Source organism: Cibotium barometz, chromosome 5, assembly GCF_041138505.1.
Source record: "Cibotium barometz isolate CiBa-2024 chromosome 5, ASM4113850v1, whole genome shotgun sequence".
NCBI lineage: Eukaryota > Viridiplantae > Streptophyta > Polypodiopsida > Cyatheales > Cibotiaceae > Cibotium > Cibotium barometz.
The window spans coordinates 48365149-48385010 of NC_141050.1; the positions used below are offsets into that span (position 1 = coordinate 48365149).

The 19862-nt window shown below is 45.3% G+C and overlaps 1 protein-coding gene across 5 annotated transcripts in view; it reads right to left on the reverse strand.

The window, feature by feature from the left end:
- Positions 1–2046: 2046 nt before the first annotated feature.
- Positions 2047–19862, reverse strand: part of LOC147638575 (polyadenylate-binding protein 2-like) — a 29206-nt gene continuing 11390 nt past the window's right edge. For 3 of the 5 annotated variants that reach the window (XM_086798491.1, XM_086798492.1, XM_086798493.1), the window contains exons 3-8: positions 3328–3430; positions 3156–3226; positions 2926–3029; positions 2734–2821; positions 2519–2611; positions 2047–2410 (exon numbers count right to left, since the gene is read on the reverse strand). In XM_086798491.1, coding sequence (XP_086654617.1) covers positions 2327–2410; positions 2519–2611; positions 2734–2821; positions 2926–3029; positions 3156–3226; positions 3328–3430 — 543 coding nt within the window. In that variant the 3' untranslated portion in view covers positions 2047–2326. The remainder of the gene's footprint in view (positions 2411–2518; positions 2612–2733; positions 2822–2925; positions 3030–3155; positions 3227–3327; positions 3431–19862) is intronic. The other 2 variants (XM_086798494.1, XM_086798495.1) reach the window with 1 other exon arrangement.

The following is a 19862-nucleotide window of genomic DNA, read 5'->3' on the forward strand; positions in this document are numbered from 1 at the left end:
AAAAAAGGATATTCTAATAGCCTAAATACATACAGAAGACTTTTTGTGCTACATTTTGGGCATGCTACATATAAGCAGTTGGCGATGAAAAGAGCTAAATAATTATCCCATATCTCTATGGTTAAATAATAGCACACTAGCCCTATAAAAACGACAGATGGGATCATTGCTAGGTGTATTGACCCGACCTTTTATAGTTCTTGTCTAGACTAGCCTTAGAATAGGCTTAAGTGAGTTTTGGGATAGCGAGCTCCTGTAGACTAGCTCCATGTGGTACAAAACACATATGTTGGTTGTCTGACTACAAGGAGCCCTACCTAGAGAAATAAAATTGTCATGCTATGGTGGATACAAGCATCTTACTGTTCCAAGCTCAAGGGTGGTTCGGAGTAATGTGCTTAGGGTTAGGAGGTGAGTCTACCTACTACTTTCCCTCAGTGTGTGGGTAATGCTAATGGATGACTTTAGCTAGGAAGGAGAGTTGGACACTAGCCCTCGGTGTAGTTTCGTGCCTGCTAGTTGCACTACCTCTGATCTTTTAGAGGTGGTCTCAAATAACCGCTTCTATAACTGTGCCTCGTACTATCACCATGTAGATTGAGCACAAAAACTGTTACAAACTGTACCTCCCTTATGCCATGAGTGGATCTGACCGCCTGAAGTCCTCAAACTACCCATATAAGAATTTACAAAAATCCAGAATGGAGATTTACCCTTGTGACCATAAAATCCACATGCACAACTGCGTGTGACCATAAATCCCTCAGCACTAAGTTCTATGAGAATCGATTAGGTTGAATCAATCATGAGAGTCCCCACTAGTCTTATGTTCAAACTTCAAATGTTTATGAGGTGTACTGCACACTCCGCAAACCATTCATCAAACTACCATACTAAATGATCAAATGTGGAACCATACAAGATTACTTGTGAATTAGCACAGCACATCCTTCAACTACACCCACTCGTAGTCAAACAATAATAGGCCTCTCCTTGCTGATTTTCTCTTGTATTCGCACATTAGGGTCTCTCTACAAAGAATCCGAAAACAAATGCAAAAGATTTGCATCCAAACAGTATATTGATGATTCAGCTCAAAGAGTCTTTCATAAACCCCTTGTGTTCTGGTCCCAAAAAATGAGACCTAGAGGGTAATATACTCTAGCCAGAGAAAAGCGTTATAGCAGCCACTATGGTAGTAGACGATTGTTTCAAAGCTTGCCAATATTTTCATGTGTACAGCTTTACCATCTGTGGTAGCTATCAAGCCTTTCCCTTCCTAACAGAACTTGGCTTTTTCTTTTTTCCCTCAACTCAATTTTCTCCCAATACCTTTTCTCCTGTTCTTCCGTTTATTAATCTTAGTTTTGCCTCTTGTTTTGTTTGTTTCTCTTTTTAAAGCCTTTTTTCTGCATCTTCTGCACTTTCTCCAGGCCTTAAACCTAAATAAGAAGATTCAAACCGTGTTTGCATATCGTGATATGAATGGCACTAGAACTCCATTACTGCAACACAGGAAGCTACAAATAAACGACATCGATACATTATACCCTTGCAAAATCACAGCACAATTTTTTGCAAATGTTACCCGACAAAGGATCTTTTCTCTCCTGCCACCTTATCATGTTTTTTAATAAATTGAAGATGAGCCAACACTAATGAAAACAAACCCAGAAAAGGACGTTAAGAACATACCATATCTTGAGAGAGCTTGTAGCTCGAGGATAGCATGCGCTTCACTGCCACATAATCAAAAGCACAAAATAACACCTGAATTGAGTGCATAGTTTCAGACATGGTTCCTGTAAAAGTCACATAACCCATAAAGCTTTGTATTAGTGTATACCTTGAGCAACTATTTTCATCCAAGCCTCGTGCAGAGAATTGGTTAGAAATTTTCCTGTTTCATCAAAAGAGAGCAGCAGCTAATAAGCCATCTGCTGCAACACAGCCTTGATGTGGACATCAGCTCCCTACCAAGAGCCACATACAGTAAGGATGAAAAACATACTATCATATGGAGATGCGACTGTAACACACTAGGAGTTTGCAAACAAATATTTGGCATCCAAATCAACTGGCAAGTCGCCATCCTCCTGATGAACCCTCATTTGAATCTGGAAGGAACACCATCAAAAAATAGCAACACCAATCTTTACATTTGGAAATCGTGATATATTCCACATGGAAATCAAGGTTCTTGAGGTGAGGCTTCTATTTGGAGATCCAACATACAACTAACAAAAGCAGACAAGAATGGTATTCAGACTCCAAAGTAAGATGTATCCTATGACAAATCTTGTATCCTATGAAGAGATTCCACACGTCACACTGGGAATGAGCCCAAGCCACAAAGGAAATTCAATAATAGGGCCTGAATCGGGAAGGTCTGCGTAACCGCGGAAATTTCCTGTGACACATGATGAGAAGAGATCTCAGCCAGCTTGAATCCTTTGATGGTAAAACTGACTGTAAATACGGTGTCGCTAGATTCAAAATGTACTCATATGGAGAATACCCAGCATAAGGATTTGGAGCATATCCACCATGTTGCCGGCCTCTTAACACCTTCATCCCTGGTACATTGGTCCTTTTGGCCGTCACCTGCCAGCTTAAAGAAACACGTGTGGTGGTAGCAACTTAAAGGATAGCTCATGTACATAGCTTATGAGCTCCTAGCGCGCGCGCGCGCGCGCGCGCACACACACACACAGAGAGAGAAAGAAGGCTTACCTTCAAAGGACGTCCATGGAGCTCTGATTCATTCAACAGCAGGGCATTCAGGACAGCCTCCGTCTCCACAAACTCAACATAAGCATACCTAAAAGATGACACGAGATTTCAATTCATACAAAAAGCAGTAAAGAGGTCCTTCCTAAACTATACTAAGCTTGAAACTACAAGAGCAAATGATTAAGTTAATACCCTTTTGGCTGTCCAAATTTATCTGTTAGGATTGTAACACGATTGACAGTACCACATGGCTGGAAATGCCGCTGAACTTCCTCAGGTGTGCAAGAATAATCAACCTAAACCCCTCCAAAATGATGTCAGTATCTTAACAATACTTGGACAAGTACAAATTTCAAATCTAAGTGAATGCATCGGAAAAGCATGATGTAATAATCTGAAGATTTTATGGTGTGGACCATTACATTGCCCACATATACTGAACGTGAATCCACCTCTTCTTTACTTGCTTGGCTTGCTGCAACGTCTGACGTACCTGGATCCAAACCAGCCACACAACCAAGTGAGCAAACCGCCATCCAGTGACAAATCCCGCTTGTGAACACAGCACAACAGTCTCAACATAAAACCCCGAACCTTGAATGGTCCCCATCTCTTTCTCCACCTTAGCTTGTGTATCCCGCAAAGCTGCTGCCTCCACCTCTATTTCTTTAAGTCGCCTCTTCATTTCTTTCAATTCCTGATGAAAAAGAGGGATGGTTCTCAGTTTTGAATCTGTACCACTGGGATTAAATTAACATGGATCCATATCTCGCAGTATCTAATAGAAGACCACAAGGGTCTCTGATCCATCCAACTTCATGCTCAATACACAGTAGAGAAGATGACCTAATCTAACTTGTATTACTTATCATGAAATACGTAAAATGATAAACTAGTAATAGTCAATGGTAACACAGCTCCTAAGGCATAGTAGCAGGGTGTAATATGCGGAAGCTTCGGAGAAGGATCGGTACTTCAAAACTCAGAAATCAGCACTCTTTTCGCAACGGAATTAACGCACAAACTGAAAGACGATGTGCAGAAAATAGAGAGAGAAGGGGGGGAGATGGAGAGGACACAATATTGGGTCCCAATTACCCTCTGTAGGGCCCCCACCACGGATGGTGTATTTGCTTTATTAGAATGATGTAAATCTGAAAACAAATACAAAGTACTTGACCTTTTCTTGGCTGGAAAACCTGCCCTTGACCTTCAGTCCTTCACCCCTTTGCTTTAGCAAGTTCTTGGCTGTCCTGGCCCTTGTTTGCTTGGAGCACTTGGTGAATTATGAGATTTATTAAATGCTGGCCATTCTGCGCAGCCTTTTGGGACAGCATCCTGGCTGCTGGGCAATCAGCGCATGGGTGTGGGACTGCTCCCTACACCTGGCCGACTTGCTGGGTAGGGTATTAGACCTGTCGGCTGCCTGTCCAGCAGCTTCAAAACTGGCCGACAGCCCCTTCCAGCCCATGCCATGGCTGGTGGGCACAGCCTGGGCCCTCCTGGCCCCTTGGGGGTGGTTCTACACCTCCCCCATGCCCACACTAAGAGTGCAAGTGCAAATCTTCGCACTGGGGTAGCCCTATGGGCTGGCCCCATCTCTACATCCAAACCTACATGCCTACAGAGGCCTGGCATCCAGTTGCAAACCAGATACACAGAACATCTGACATCATTCCAGAGGGAGACTCACAATGCGGACTGGCACTGCTTCATGTGCAGGACAGTGCACACCTGACCTTGGACTCATGTGCAGGACAATGCACACCTGACCTCGGACGACTGAGATGGATCCCTGGCTGACTCGTCCCGGACTGGGCTCACATGGGACCAGTTCACCATCCCAGGTCCTGCACCTTCTGTACAGAAATGTCTACGTGGCATCCAAGTGCGGGATGCACGTGACATCCCCTTTTGCTTAACTTGACGGAAGCTGCATAGCCTCCAAATAATCCGTCAATAATGCCAGATAGTCTTCGAAAAATTCTTTGTCGAGCCATACCGCTTCATGAGTTCCTCGGTCCCGAAACTTCGTGAGAAACTGTCGTAGTCTTCGGCCTGAGCCATGCTTGAAACGGTGCAGAAGGATCTGTTCTGGAACCATTACTTCTGCTTCATCAATGATGTCTGGTTCCGCTTCGTCTTTGACCTCTGAAGGGGGTGGACCTGCATATGGCTTTAACCAACTGACATGAAATACATCGTGCATAGTCCAACTCAGAGGTAGCTTTAACTGCATAGACACCTCATTAATCTTTTTCCGGATGGGAAATGGTCCGAAGCTCCTGAAAGACAACTTTGGGCATCGCTTGCCCACCTGCTTCAATCTTTGCTTCATAATCCGAAGATACACCCAATCTCCTTCCGAAAACTTCATGTCCCTTCGGTCTTTATTGGCCTGTCGAGTGTAGGCCTCTTGCGCTTTAGCCAATCTGTCTTTAACGGACTCTAGGATCTCCTGGTAAGACTCCGTCACTCTGTTCGCCTCAGGTACTGAAGACGAAGTCCTGGTTAACAACGACTGGAAAGGCCTTCCAAACGCTGCCTCATATGGAGTCCTCCCAATAGCTGAAGAAAAAGAGTCATTCAAAACAGCTTGAACTAAAGGCAAAAACGATTCCCACTTACCTTGCTGATCGTGGACATAACACTTCAGCACATCAAAGGCCAACTGGTTGTATATCTCTGTCTGGCCATCTGTCTGTGGATGGAATGCACTGGAAAAATTCAACTTAGTACCAAAATTATCAAACAATGCCCTCCAAAAATGACTGGTAAACTTGGCATCTCGGTCTGACACTATGGTCCTAGGAATCCCACCAATCGGGTACCAATGCCGAATGAATAGCTGGGTAACATCCTCGGCGGTCACATTGGCCCTGCAAGGAATAAGCATAACAAATTTGCTGAACCTATCAACAATAGTTAAACACTGTGTATTACGCTTACTCGGACTGGGAGGTTGTGACAAAGTCCATCGAAATGTCCTGGAAAGGACCCTTAGGAATTGGCAAAGGCTGTAACAACCCTATCTTCTTTCCACGAGGAGCTTTCACCTTTTGACAAATGTCACAGCGTTGTACATATGTAAACACATCACGCCTCATCTTTGGCCAATAGTATTGCCGTTCTAATTTCTCCAGAGTCGAATTCATGCCCCTATGACCACCTGTAATGGCGTCATGGGCATCATGGAGAAGAGCTGCCCGGAATGATTTCATGACACAGAGTCGGCCTTTGTAGAAAAGCCAACCATCGCGTATCAGAAAATGGAATGGTCCTGTGGCATCCAATGCATGTTCCCACTGTGTACCGAATTCCTCGGAATCCGCATACGTGTGCTTCATGTCTTCTAGTCCTGTACCAACAAGGTCAAGTCTAGTGGTCTGAATCGTAGATACTTGTCCCTTCCTGCTCAAAGCATCGGCCACTGGATTGGCCTTTCCTGGAAAGTACTCAATCATACCACCGAACTGCTGGAATATCTGATTCCAGCGGTGTTGTCGATCACTCCACTGTGCACTTGGCATCGTCTGAATCCAGCGCAATGCCTGATGGTCAGTGCGAACCTCAAAGTCACGGCCATACAGGAAATGTTTCCAATGTTTCAAGGCCTGTATTACTGCTAGGAGTTCACGATCATAGACTGAGTAGTTCTTCTCGGCGGGCAGTAACTTACGAGACATGTAAGCTACCGGATGACCATTCTGTTGCAATACACCTCCAATTGCGATGTTACTCGCATCGGTGATCACTTGAAATGGTTCGTCCCACGAGGCGAGGGCTAAACAAGGCGCTTCTGACAAAGCCACCTTGAGGTTCTGGAATGCCTCCAACGCTCGTGGAGTCATTCGAATCTTTTGCCTTCTTGTTTTCACTCCCTTTAGCAGATCGGTGAGGTCTGCCGAGAGATCAGAAAACTTGTCAATGTGGGTGGAATATGCCTGGCATATACCCACAAATGATCTAATGTCATAAGCGGTCTGAGGTACTTCCCAGTTAACAATCTCGGCCACTTTAGCCGGATCAAGTCGAATGCCTTCGGCACTGATTATATATCCCAAGTAATGTACCTGGAACAGATAAAATTCTGACTTCTTTTCATTGACATAGAGCTCGTTGCTTTCCAGCAACTTAAGGACTTTCTCCACATCAATGTCATGCTGCTCAACTGTAGCTGAAAATATGAGTATGTCGTCCAAAAATATGAACACACACACTCCAATCAACTCCCGGAAAATACGCATCATCATGCGGTTAAATGTAGCTGGGGCGTTCGTCAATCCAAATGGCATAACCACAAACTCATAGTGGGCCCGTTCTGTACGGAAAGCTGTCTTGGGAATGTCCCCCTCAACAATCCGTACCTGGTGGTACCCACTCTTTAAATCCAGTTTAGAGAACATCTTAGCTCCATTCAGCCTCTCGAGAATATAGTCAATTCGAGGCATCGGGAATCTGCTCTTGATAGTCAGCTTGTTGAGTGCACGATAATCGACACACAACCGAGAAGACCCATCTTTTTTCTTGACAAACAAGATCGGTGCTGCAAATGGCGACACGCTGGGGCGGATGAAGCCAGCTTACAACAATTCTTGGAGTTGGCGGTCCAACTCCGATTCCATTGCCTTAGAAAGGCGATACGGAAACTTGCTCGAGGGTTCCGAGCCTGGGAGGAGGTCAATCTTGTGAAAAATCTTCTGGAACTTTTCATGGAGAACCGAGTACTTCTCGGAAGCACTGGCCACCGTCTGGGCTGTCTGGATGTAAATCATCGCACACTGTGCGCCTTTCCTGACTGCTCACTTAGCCTGCAAGTGGCTTATGAGCGGAAAGTTTGGAATACCTGGCTCACACTTAATGGTCACCGGGGTATTTGACACATTCCGATCGATTTGGAACGTGTGCTTGTCCCACTTGACATCAGGAAGAAACTTGTGAAACCACTGGATACCCAAAATTATGTCTGCTCCTACAAGAGGGGCAACCATAAAGTCACGCACAAACTCTATGCCCTGAATCACTAACTTAGCACCTAGAGCTTCATACTTGACGCTCGTTGTCATACCTGTGCTAAAACCCTCAACTTGTTTGTCCACCGGAGTCAGCTCGAAACGGGCACGCCTAGCGGCCTCTTCCGTGACCACATCCTCCGTGCTGCCGCTGTCGAACAAGACGACGACTCTCTGGCCACCTATGTAGCCAAAGGACTTGAGCAATTCGTGCACTCATACTCCTGGTCATGGGCACCCTTCTGCTTATCTTCGAGCTCCCGGCTAATAATTGCTCCAACTGAAGCACCGGGGGTTGAAGAACTAGGGGTAGCCGCTGGGGTCTGTGTGGGGGCTGTGCTCACCACGGAAGCTGTGGAGGCGGCGGCGGCCTTTGGAGGCTTCTTCGGACAATCCCGAGAAGTATGTCCTTTTGTGTGACAAAAGTAACATCTACCCTCCTTCCTGTACTGAGAAAGCTCCTCAGCACTCAACTTGCCACCTGTCTTCTCAATTTCAACTGTGAAACCTTTAGTCTTTTAAAATTTACACATGGCAAAGTCTATAGCAATTAGTAAAATTTAAAACTCCTCTTATTCTCTCTTGAGTCTCTCCCTCTTAATACAGTAGACAAAAAAGAACTAATTTCTCTCATGCTCTCTCTCTCATGGATAACTTTGAAAGGCTAATCAATTTGTTGGCCGAATTTGCAGAAATCATGGCTTCCTCATGGTCAAAGCAATCAGCTTCAAATGCTACTTGGTGGGACGAGGTTGAAAGGCTAGAACCATATTCATCGAAGGGAGGTGCAACACGATGGAAACGTAAGCAATGTAACAAAGAGAAGTCAGGAGGAGCAAACCATGTGAGAGCACATCTATGCCATGTAAACAATTAAAAAGCACAAGTGCACAAATGCCCAAGGACAACACCTAAAATGCGTAGAGAGCTTTTGGCAGAGTACCCAAGTGAAGAGGAGAAAGCACGTGCACGAAAGAAACCAGCAATTAATGCATCTTACTTCAGTAGACATGGGGAAGATGTACACGTGGGAGATGGGCAGCAGTATGGGGGAGAAGGATTCGCAGCCTATGGGTGCAAGCTCCGGCAAGCAGCAAACCTTGGGAGCAGCTTGGGATCCCTGCAAGAAAGAGAGGGTAGATGCAACTGTTGCAAGGTTCTTTTATCATGATCTCAATGTTGCAAAGTCCCCATATTTTATTGAAATGGTCCAGGAGATTGCCGGGTCAACGGTATGGCCCAACATACAAGCCTCCTCCGTATGAGACACTGCGCACCACCTTGTTGCAAAAGGAGAAAGCCGCAATTGAATGTGCTTTAGAATCTGTGCATGAAAGTTGGGCAAAGAATGGTGTGTCACTTATTGCAGATGGCTGGAGTGACACTCGAAAAGGTCCATTCATGACATGGTTGCTTATTCTCAAGAAAGAATGCAATTCATTTTCTCACATGATGCTTCTAGGACTGAAAAAACTGTAGATTAGCTTGTGGAAGAGTGGGCCTAAGGTATTGAGAAAGTTGGCCCACAGAATGTTATTCAGTTCATAGCTAATGGTGAGGCAACAAATAGAGCAGCTGGTCTAAAGCTTAAAGACGGGTATCCGCATATCACATTTAGTCCATGCTTTGCACATTGTTTGAGCAACTTACTGAAAGATATTGGCAACTTACCATGGGTTGATCCACACATTCAAAAAGGCAAGAAGATAAAAAGCTTCATTCAAAACCATTAATTTATTTTGAATGAATTCCACAACACATCGCCCAAAAAGGATCTCTTGAAGTACTCGAGACACGCTTTAGTTATAACTTTCTCATGATGAAGAGATTATCCAAAGTGAATTTGCCTTTGAAGCAATTGGTTGCATGCAATGAGTAAATAGGATGGACTCTTTCTCGGTCAAGAGCCAGTATCATAGTTGTCACGGTACGAAAATACAATACCATACAGGAATTTTTGGTACAATATGAAATTTTCGGATACCGTACAATAAAATATGGTTTTTTTTTACACTTACAAACTATGGAGCTTCAAGCTTGAATATGAGGGAAGATTTGGGGGGGGGGGGGGGGGGGGTGGGTGGAGAGGAGTCTACAGTGCTCGAGGAACCAGAACATGGAGATGTGTCTCTCCTAGTTGGATCTCCCAATTGTCTCCAAAAAAGAACCTGGATGGGTAATGCAATACCAAAGGTCTCCCAGTGTAGCGTTTATGACTAAGGGACCGTCCTTGCACACATACGAGCAGTGCATCTAGGGTGATAGGTTTAGGGACTCCTCCCTAGATCAAAATGGCCATGTCCAAATCTTCTCCTTCGTACATAACTTGAGGATCTGACTATCTAGCCTATCTATACCAGGGATCTCCAAGTGATGTAGCAAGATTCTCTCATCCTACCAATCATGTGTACACTACCAGTCTCCCTTGCCATATTTTTTAGGTCTCTCAACAACCCCATATGAAATACTCAGTGGACACGAAAGTTGCGAAGTATTGCATGCATTTGGGATCTTTGTTAAGCAAGATTTCTATATTTTTTTAGCATTTGGAGTTTTTTTCTCAAGGTGGGGAGGAAAAAAAAACAAAAAGAAAAACTCGTAGCGCACGATATCCTACGGTACCATAACGTATGGTACGAATCGGTTCGTACGGGTACGAGAAACAACTATGGCCGGTATAGAGATTGCGAGAACCATACAAGACTTCACATTTTGGAAGTCAACACTATCAATGCTATGATGAAGCCGATCATGCGCTTGATGTGGATTGCATATGGACACGAGCCATGCATTGGCAAGGTTTATGAGAGGACTGACTAGCCAGCCCAAGCCACGTGGCCACGTGGCCAGATCTTCGTGAAGGTGGCGTAGGCCACTACAGGCCGCCTATGCACACTCAGGCGCCGGCAGGAAGGGCAGCGCAGGTTGACGTCAGCGACAACAGCACGCCAGCGGTTAATTCAGGAGGAGAAAAAAAAAACAAGGAAAGCCCACGTTTTTTTTATAGCTTTCGTTTTTTTTTTTTTTTTTTGAGATTAAATTTTTTTGGTTTAAAAGGTTTAAAAGTCTCCTCCTCCAAGGTTTCAAAGTGTTTATTTTTTTTTTTAAGAGTATAGAATATATATATCCATATATATATATATACATATATATATATATTTAATCAAGAAAAAAAAACACAAAAGCAAAGCAAAAGCTAAGCCTAGCTTTTGGAGATTTTTAGCTTTTGGGGCTATCTTTATGAACCCCTTAAGAGGGCTTCTTGCCACACATCTCTCAAGTTTTCAAGCTCTCAAGCTCTCAAGTTCACTCGCACTCTTCTTGTGCAAAGATTGAATTTTCTCTCCACGTACCCTCTTTACGATGTCGACCCAAGAATCGGAGTTGGAGCCCCTTGTGGAACGCCAAGGCTTGTCGGCTACGGAAGGTACTAATGCCGATATTTTTGACAATTTTGTGTTAAAATCAGATTTCCAAAAGTTCAAAGTAGCTCTCGAAGCTTCTTCAACGGAACCTCAGGCACAAATCGCAGCCCAAATGCAAGCTTTGCAAAACTCCATCGCTCTCTTGACCACTACCCTCTCTACTTTCTCGGGTATGGATACCTTGGCTTCAGCTTTAGGCCCCAACATTACTCCGGAACCGTTCGGGGGCGAGCAAAAGCAGCACACCAAGGAGATCGTGGACACGTGGCTACATAAGTGGCAAGTTCACTTTCAGTTTCATCCATATGATGATGGAAAGAGGATCCAGTTAGCAACAGGTTTCCTGTCCGGCAAAGCTTTGCTTTGGTGAAAGAAACTCAACCCTGAGCCAACAACTTGGGCACAATTCGAAGACGTCTTGAAGAAAGAATTCCTCAAGAAAGAGGATGATTATGATATTGTTGCCCGGTTTTCAGCTTTGACCATGACCTCGCAGCACCTCACTTATGAGGTCTATCTCCAGAAGTTTCGTGACTTGCAGATGAAAGCTACAAAGATGGATCCCACTACTCTTTTGGGATTTTTCGTAGCTGGTTTACCAGACTCGTACCGATTACATGTTAAAAATAACAAATGCAAAACATTGGACGAGGCCATTCATTCAGCGCGTATCTATGATGATACAATGGTCTCTTCCAAGTCGAAACCCGTTACCGAGCAGGGGAACAAGCATAAAAGAAAGTTCTCCGTACCTATGGCTAACACGATTGAAGGCAAGTCTTCGGACCAACCTTCGAAGAATTCAAGTTCGACACCAGCAAAGAAGAAACAACTCCTTAGGGCTTTAAAGCTCAAGAAGGAAGAATGTTGTTTTATCTACGAAGAAAAAGGACACATGCGTAACGAGTGCCCAAAGCAAAAGGGTACCTTGTTCTAATTGTCTGTTCAATTCTAAAGTATTTGGCTTGCATAATCTTCTCCGAGTTTATGGAGAAGTGAATGGCCATAAAATTCACATTCTTTTAGACCCTGGCAGTTCACACAACTTTGTTAACTACAAACTTGTGCAGAAATTGAGTCTTGATACGACACTCAACGACCATACCTATGAGGTACGTCTACCTGCGGGAAGGCAAGTTTGGGATCGCAAGGTGGAGATGCTTCCAATCCAGATTCAGGACTACAAAGATACTCTGGAATGCTATGTAATGCACCTAGAGAATGTAGACTTGTTATTAGGGATTGAGTGGTTTAAGACTCTTAAAGTCCAGATAGATTGGTCTAGTCATATTTTTTCTTTTCAGGGGACACCAAGTATAGTATTTTAGGTGATTGTATTCATCCCTCTCAGGGACATCTTGTAAATACAATTGATTTTGGAAATATAATGGATTCTTCTTTGTATACCGCTTTCCATTGTGTATTGATTCCACTTTCTTCCTTTCTCATCCCTTCCATAGATGTAAATGAATTAAGTGTGTTTGAAAGCAAAGAATTACAGAAGATACTTGATTCGTTTCAAGACATATTTCCTAAGGAACTGCCATCGGGTTTACCACCTGAACGGGCAGTAGATCATCGTATTGACTTGATCCCTGGTGCTCATCTTGTGAGTATTCCACCTTATAGGATGAGCCAAGCCGAGGAAGATGAGTTGGCTAAACAACTCGAAGATTATTTGAGGATGGGCCAGATCCATCCAAGTAAATCACTTTGGGATGCACCTGTGTTGCTTAGGAGAAAGAAGGACAATACTTCGAGAATGTGTATAGATTACAAGAGATTGAACAAGCTGACCATTAAGAACCGTTATCCTCTCCCTAGATCAGATGACCTAATTGATCGATTAGCAAGAGCAAAATATTTCACGAAGATAGATTTACGTACTGGCTACCACCAGATACGTATTCATGAAAGGCATGTCGAAAGAACCGCCTTTCGGACTAGGTATGGCCATTACGAGTTTCTCGTATTACCTTTTGGATTAACCAATGCTCTTGCCACTTTCCAGCAAATGATGAACGATCTTTTTCGTGAACATTTGGGGAAATTTGTGATGGTGTTCCTGGATGATATTTTGATTTATAGTCGTACTCTTGAGGATCATGTCAGACACCTCACGATTGTCTTATCTATTTTTAAGACAGAATCGACTATATGCTAAGTTAAGTAAATATGAGTTCTTTATGACCGACATCATTTACTTGGGACACAAGATCACTAGAGATGGATTGAGCATTGACTATGACCGAGTTCAGAAGGTTCTGGACTGGCCTATACCGCGAACAGTGAAACAACTTCGTTCTTTTCTCGGTTTTGTTGTTTTTCTTCGGAAATCTGTACGAGAGTACTCTCAGCTCACACTACCGATGACCGACTTATTGAAAGGTTGTGGACGTAAGTCAAATCAGCCTATCACTTGGAATAACAATTTGGATATGGCCTTCAAACTTTTGAAAGATAAAGTCAAGAAAGCACCTATCTTAGCATTACCTGATCCTAGTCGGCCTTATGTTCTTGAAACTGATGCCAGTGACTATGCTATCGGGACTGCTCTATTTCAAGATGGTAGACCAGTTGCTTTTGAAAGTAAAAAGGTAGACGACACTCAATCTCGTTGGCCAACCCTTGAGAAGGAGCTTTATGCTGTGATTCACGCTCTCAAGGTTTGGAGACATTATTTATATGGCTCCAAGTTTGTGGTATTGACTGATTATCAGTCAATCAAGTATGTGTGTGATGCGGATGATTTGAGAGGAAGGAAAGCTCGTTGGGCGGAGTTAATGCAAGATTTTGATTTTGAAATCCGTTATCGGAAAGGATCCATGAATAGTGTTGCAAATGCGCTTAGTCGGATTAGAGAGATACTTTGTCATTCACCGAGATTTCTATTGACTTATTTCAGTCATTGAGAGGGCTTTGCAAGACTGATAGTTATTTTGGTCCATTTTGGCAGAAGATCCAAGACGGGAGCTCATTGATTGACCAAGACTCGGTGACTGAGCAGTCTACTATTCAGGCTGCAGGAGACCAGTGGATGATTCGGAATGGTTTACTATTCCGTAATGACAAAATTTGTGTACCAAAGATCCCGGACATTAGGTCCAAGATTCTTAAAGAGTGTCACGACGTCCCTTCTGCTGGACACCCTGGGGTACACAGGACGTTATCATTAGTGAAACACACTGTTTATTGGCCGAAGATGAAAGGGTATGTTGAAGGTTATGTTCTCAAGTGTCATATTTGTCAGGCAAATAAAGCTGAACGCTTTAGACAGGCTGGGTTGTTGCATCCTTTGCAAATCCCAGGTAATAAATGGGAAAGTATTTCCATGGATTTTATTACCGGATTGCCAAGAACACATCAAGGCCACGATTCTATTTGGGTTGTGGTAGATCGCTTGACAAAAATGGCTAGATTTTTACCGACCCGAAAGACTATTACAGCTACGCAATTAGCACGGCAGTTTAACGAGCAATTGTTTAGACTGTACGGGTTACCACAGAACATAGTCAGTGATAGGGACTCTAAGTTTACGAGTGATTTTTGGAAACTTGTTTTTGAGAAGTTGGAAACAACTTTGAATTTGAGTTCCTCATATCATCCTCAATCTAATGGCCAGACTGAAAGAGTGAATCAGATTTTGGAGGATATGCTTCGAGCATATGTATCCAAAAGACAGAGTTCATGCGAGGATTATCTTCCTATGTTAGAATTTGCATATAACAGTACTAAGCATACGAGTACAGAGTTTAGTCCTTTCATGCTTATGTATGGTTTTCAACCTAGATCACCTGTTACAGTAGGATTCTCAGGACTTCAGCATGATGCAGCACGTAATTTTTTGCAAGATATGCAGGAAATGTTACAAGTTGCAAAGGAATCTATTAGAAGTGCTCAACTCGAGACAGGTTTTATTCTAATAGACATCGTTCACCCAGAGAGTTCTCTGAAGGAACGATGGTGTATTTGCGAGTTTCGAAAGATTCCGAGACTTTACGGACAGGTCGATCTCCGAAATTATCTCCTAGATACTGTGGACCATTTCGTGTTACACGACGGATTGGTTCAGTTGCATATGAATTGGATTTGCCTTCTCATGTGAAAGTTCATCCTGTATTTCATGTCAGTAGACTTAAGGAAGTACTGGGTGGGACAGATCAGTTAGTTACTCCTCAAGAAATTATAGATGTCGAGGACATGACATTTGTTCCGCACGAACCTGAGAAGATTCTTGGATTTCGTGAAAGAAGATTGCGTAATACGCTTATCACGGAATACAAGATCAAGTGGAAGGACCGTGTTGAGGAGGACGCTACATGGGAGACATTGACTACTCTTCAGAGAGATTACCCTGGCTTTTTAGTGAGCTCTTAGAGGAAGGGGAGTATGTCATATGCATAGTGTGTATCTACCGTGTGCTACACGTACGCAAGACTAGTTTCGAGGCTTGGGGAAGCTTGGAACTAGGCAGGCTGATTAACGAGCTGAGTTAGGGATATACTAACGAGCGGGCACCCAAGTATGGACGGACGGGCGCCCAAGTGTGGACGCCCGATGACCGGCCAAGAGCCTATAAAAGGGTGGCCAAGTGTGGACGCCCGATGACCGGCCAAGAGCCTATAAAAGGGTGGCCAAAGTTAGTTATTGAGATATAGAGAGCCTCGCGAGTTTGTGAGAGCTCTATGGTCTTGGAGCCTAGATCTAGTGCAGACGTGCACCTGCTTTATGCAGCCGAGGCCGACAGCAATCTCGAGGCCCACGATGGCAGCCGAGGCCGACAGCAATCTCGAGGCCCACGATGGCAGCTTCATGGCGGTATGGGACGTCGCAAGGAGGAGATTGGTCGGTACGTCATCCTAGTTAACTCAGCTCGTGGCTCGGTGGGGACAGCCAAGACTGTGGGCTTGCCCACGGCTGTCATGGTTGGGAGGTGAGTCAAGCATGCACCCCCTTGTTGTTTGTTTGTTTGTTTTGTTTGCAGGATTCGAGTCTCGAACCAAGAACGATCACGAGGGGATCCGTGGGGATTTGACACACCCCGTCCTACTTAACTTGGAGCGCACGTGCACATGATGCGCCTTAGATCCACATTGTCGAGCCGACTAAGGGCTCTATCTCCAACATGCTACCTTCACGACCATCTCCTCGAGAACTGTGAGCACTGAAACTGGCCCCTTTTCCTCTGGATGTTGCTCTGCCATGGTAGGCCCCATGGAAACCTCGAGAACTGCTAAAACACTCAACTCATGCTGCTGCTCAATGGATTTGGAGAGAAGTGCCTGAACCTCGAGTGTTGCCACCTCCTCGATGAATGTGAAGATCTCGGAGACCAGTTCAAGAAGTGACGATGTCTCGCACGACTATTTCAACTTTTGTACTTAATCAAAAGAAGGGTTGGGCAAGAAACTCGTCCATCGCTTTCAAACATCTGACTCAGTGCAGTGGTAAGAAGGAACTCTATCTGGAGACATTGAGAGCAGTGAGCGCCGCCCCCCGCCCCCCTGGCCGCCCCTCTTCGCCTTTGCTTCCGCCTCCCTCTCTTGCTTTGCTGGCCCCCCTCACTTTGTTCCTTCTCCACCTCAGCCCCTACCAATGGCTCCCTCGCCTTTACCCCCTCCTCCCTCCCTGTGCAGCTCACCTGGCTGTGTGTCATCACCTTGCTTTTCCCCCCTTCCTTCCGTGGTTCCACCTGCCCCCAGGAGGACTCCATGGTCTTGAACCCCCAGAAGAACTCCATGGCAGCCACTCCATCGTTCCCAATCGAGGCCACCGTCCCTTGCCTCTCCTTTGCAAAAGAGAATCTCCACCTCCTCACTTCGACAGTCGCTTCTTTGGAGGCCTCCGCCTTGGTATGCAAGATTGTGGGTAGCCACCAAGCGCACGGACAGTTCAAGGATCTGTTTACATGCAAGCCTTCTCCACAAGCTTGGAAAGATACTAACATTCATCCCTTGGGGTGTGGCTACTATCAGGTTGAGCCTGCAGCTTCGGATAGAGTCATGCAGCTAAGCACTGTCGCACTACCTACGGCCCAAGCCTTCTTTGCGAGGTGGCAGCACCGCTTCGACCCGGTGTCCGAACCTTTGGTTGGTGTCTCAGACTTTCCTGTGATAGTCTGCTTTCCAAGTCTTAGGAAGGAATACCTTCCTCTCCTCCCGATGATATGTGGTGCTATCGAGAGAGTGATGGAATCCCCCCCTCCACCGCCGCTTCGGTTCTTGCACGAACGGCCGGGATTTCATCCCTTCGTATCTGCATTGCCTCTCCGGAGTCAGAGCCTCACACCATTTTTCTCCCTAGTCTACAAGGGGACCCTATTTTGCAGAGTGTTGAGTACCATGGCCTCCCATGCCAATGTTTCATCTGCCAACAGATAAGACACCTCGCTGGTGCTTGTCCTCATCAGCAATCTAAGAGGCCGCCTCCAAATGCCCACCCTCCCCCGCGTGGGCACGCGCCACCGGCCCCAATTCAGACCCTCCCCACGGGGGTGGGCAGGACACAAGCCCCCAGGTACCAAAGCACCAAGGTTGAGACCGATGCAAGACCGCTGGCTTGAGGCGGAACCAATAGCTGCTTCCAGAGCTGAGCGACGCCGACGAACGCGCCAAGCTGGCGGGATTCAAGAGGATACGGTTGTGTCAGAGAACCGTTATGAGCCTTTATCTCAGTAGCCCCCCAACGGTGATGGGCCTCCATCGAAACCCACACCCAAGACTCTTCGAGAGCAGTTTAAACAGTTCCGCTTCCCACCACTCTTAGTTATGCGGATTGTCTCATGGAACATCCAACCTTTTGGAGAGCCCACAATGCTTTCAAGGACGTGGTGTCCTTAGCATAGTAACATAAAAACCCGTTTTCCCCTCTCGAAACGGCACGAAACATTTCGAAACAAAACAAAACCTATCCATCGAAACGGTGTTTCGCCCAAATGTAAAGTGAGGTTAAAAAAAAGGGCGGAAGGTTTTTTTTTGCAAATGCGATTTTTGTCGTCGTTTCCATTCTTGTTTGCTGCCCATTTGCCACTTCACTCATTCGACGCTTCTTCTCGGCCGCAACCTGTTGCTCCGCCTCTTCTCCTCGTCCACTCCTCCTTTACGCTCCTTCACTTCTTCTCCTCCACGCCTCCTCTTCCTCTTCCCTTTTCCTCTTTCTCTCTTCTCCTCCACGGTCCACCCCTCCTCTTCCCTCCTCCTCTTTCCTCCTCCTCTTTCTCTCCTTTTCTTGTCTTCCAAGTTTCTCTCCTCCTCTTCTCACCTCCTTCCCTTTTCTTCACACCTCCCTCTTCCCTTCCAACTTGTTTCTTTCCTCCTCTCTTCCTCTCCTTTTCTTGCCCAAATTTTGAAAATACCAAAAAACCTACTCCCAGAATCATGAATTTCATGCCCACTAGTCCCAAAAAAATGTATCTTCATCTTTGTGTTGGCTATGTTATAAATTTGGTATGTGTACATAAGAAGTGTCATTTTGAAACCTTTGCGTTTCACCCAAAACAAACGAAACGAAACCTTCGAAACGACAAAATGACAAAACAGACGAAACGTTTCATGTTACTATGGTCCTTAGACAGAAGCTCCACAAAGTAGCAGTTGGTGGACCCATTGACATTCTCTTCATTCAGGAGCACCATCTTTCAGAGGGATGTACCCAACGTTGCGGGAAGATCTTGCAAGGCAAGAGTCACACCTTCCGGTCCCACTCTTTTGGCCCATCCGCGACAGGGTGGAGTATGCATTTCCATCAATGGGCAGCTATTGCCGACAGTGGTCGACTCAAGCACCCCATTGTCACAGGACGAGCTCAATGGGCAACCATCAAGATTGCAGAGGATTGTGTGGGCTTCCTGAATGTATGCACGCCAAACTCTGCAGCAGGCACCTACAAAATTGTGGCCAAGGCCATAAGCCTAAGACTGCAACCCTTTCTCCCCGACTTTATTCATGGTACACACGGGTTTCGTTCAAGATACGAGTATTCTACACAAGATCTTCACCTTCTGGGAGGCAACCCCGTCGGTCAAGATGCATCAACAAGATCTCATTGTTCTCCTTCCTCGATTTCTAAAAAACCTATGACAAAGTAGATCGGGGCTTTCAAGAGGGGACAATGTGCAAGATGGGTTTCTCGGAGAGGAGTGGGTCCAAGGTGTTTCGGGACTCTACTCAGCTTCACACAGCCAAGTCTTTATTCAAGAAGCTAGAGGTGACAGATTTTCGCTTTCTTGCTTGGTCCGACAAGGGTGCACTCTAGCACCTTATCTCTTCCTGTTTGTTGACGAGGCCATGAGTAGTTTTCTCTCCGCCCAAGAGACCAGGCTCCAAGGATTGCATCCACACACAAGAGGAGCTCCTTGATTCTGAGTTTACCAATGACACGCCAACATACCTCTTGCGGGGCAAGGGGAACCTCCAAAGATTCACCTAGGCGATTGAGATCTTCTGTTGTGCATCCGGAGCGCAAATTAACTAGCACAAGTCGTGTGGATTTTGGGTTGGCTCATCACCTACCCCGACTTGGCGTCCAGTTGAGGCTTTTCAGTGGGTCTCGAGGGGCACTCTAATTCGACTTGTTGGATGCCGCCTAGGCATTGACATCTCCCCTAAGCAACAGTTAGCCCCTCTTCTTTTGAGCATTCAGAAGAAGCTGCTACACTAGAGTTTTGCCAGGCTTCCCTTAGCTGGCCAAGTTG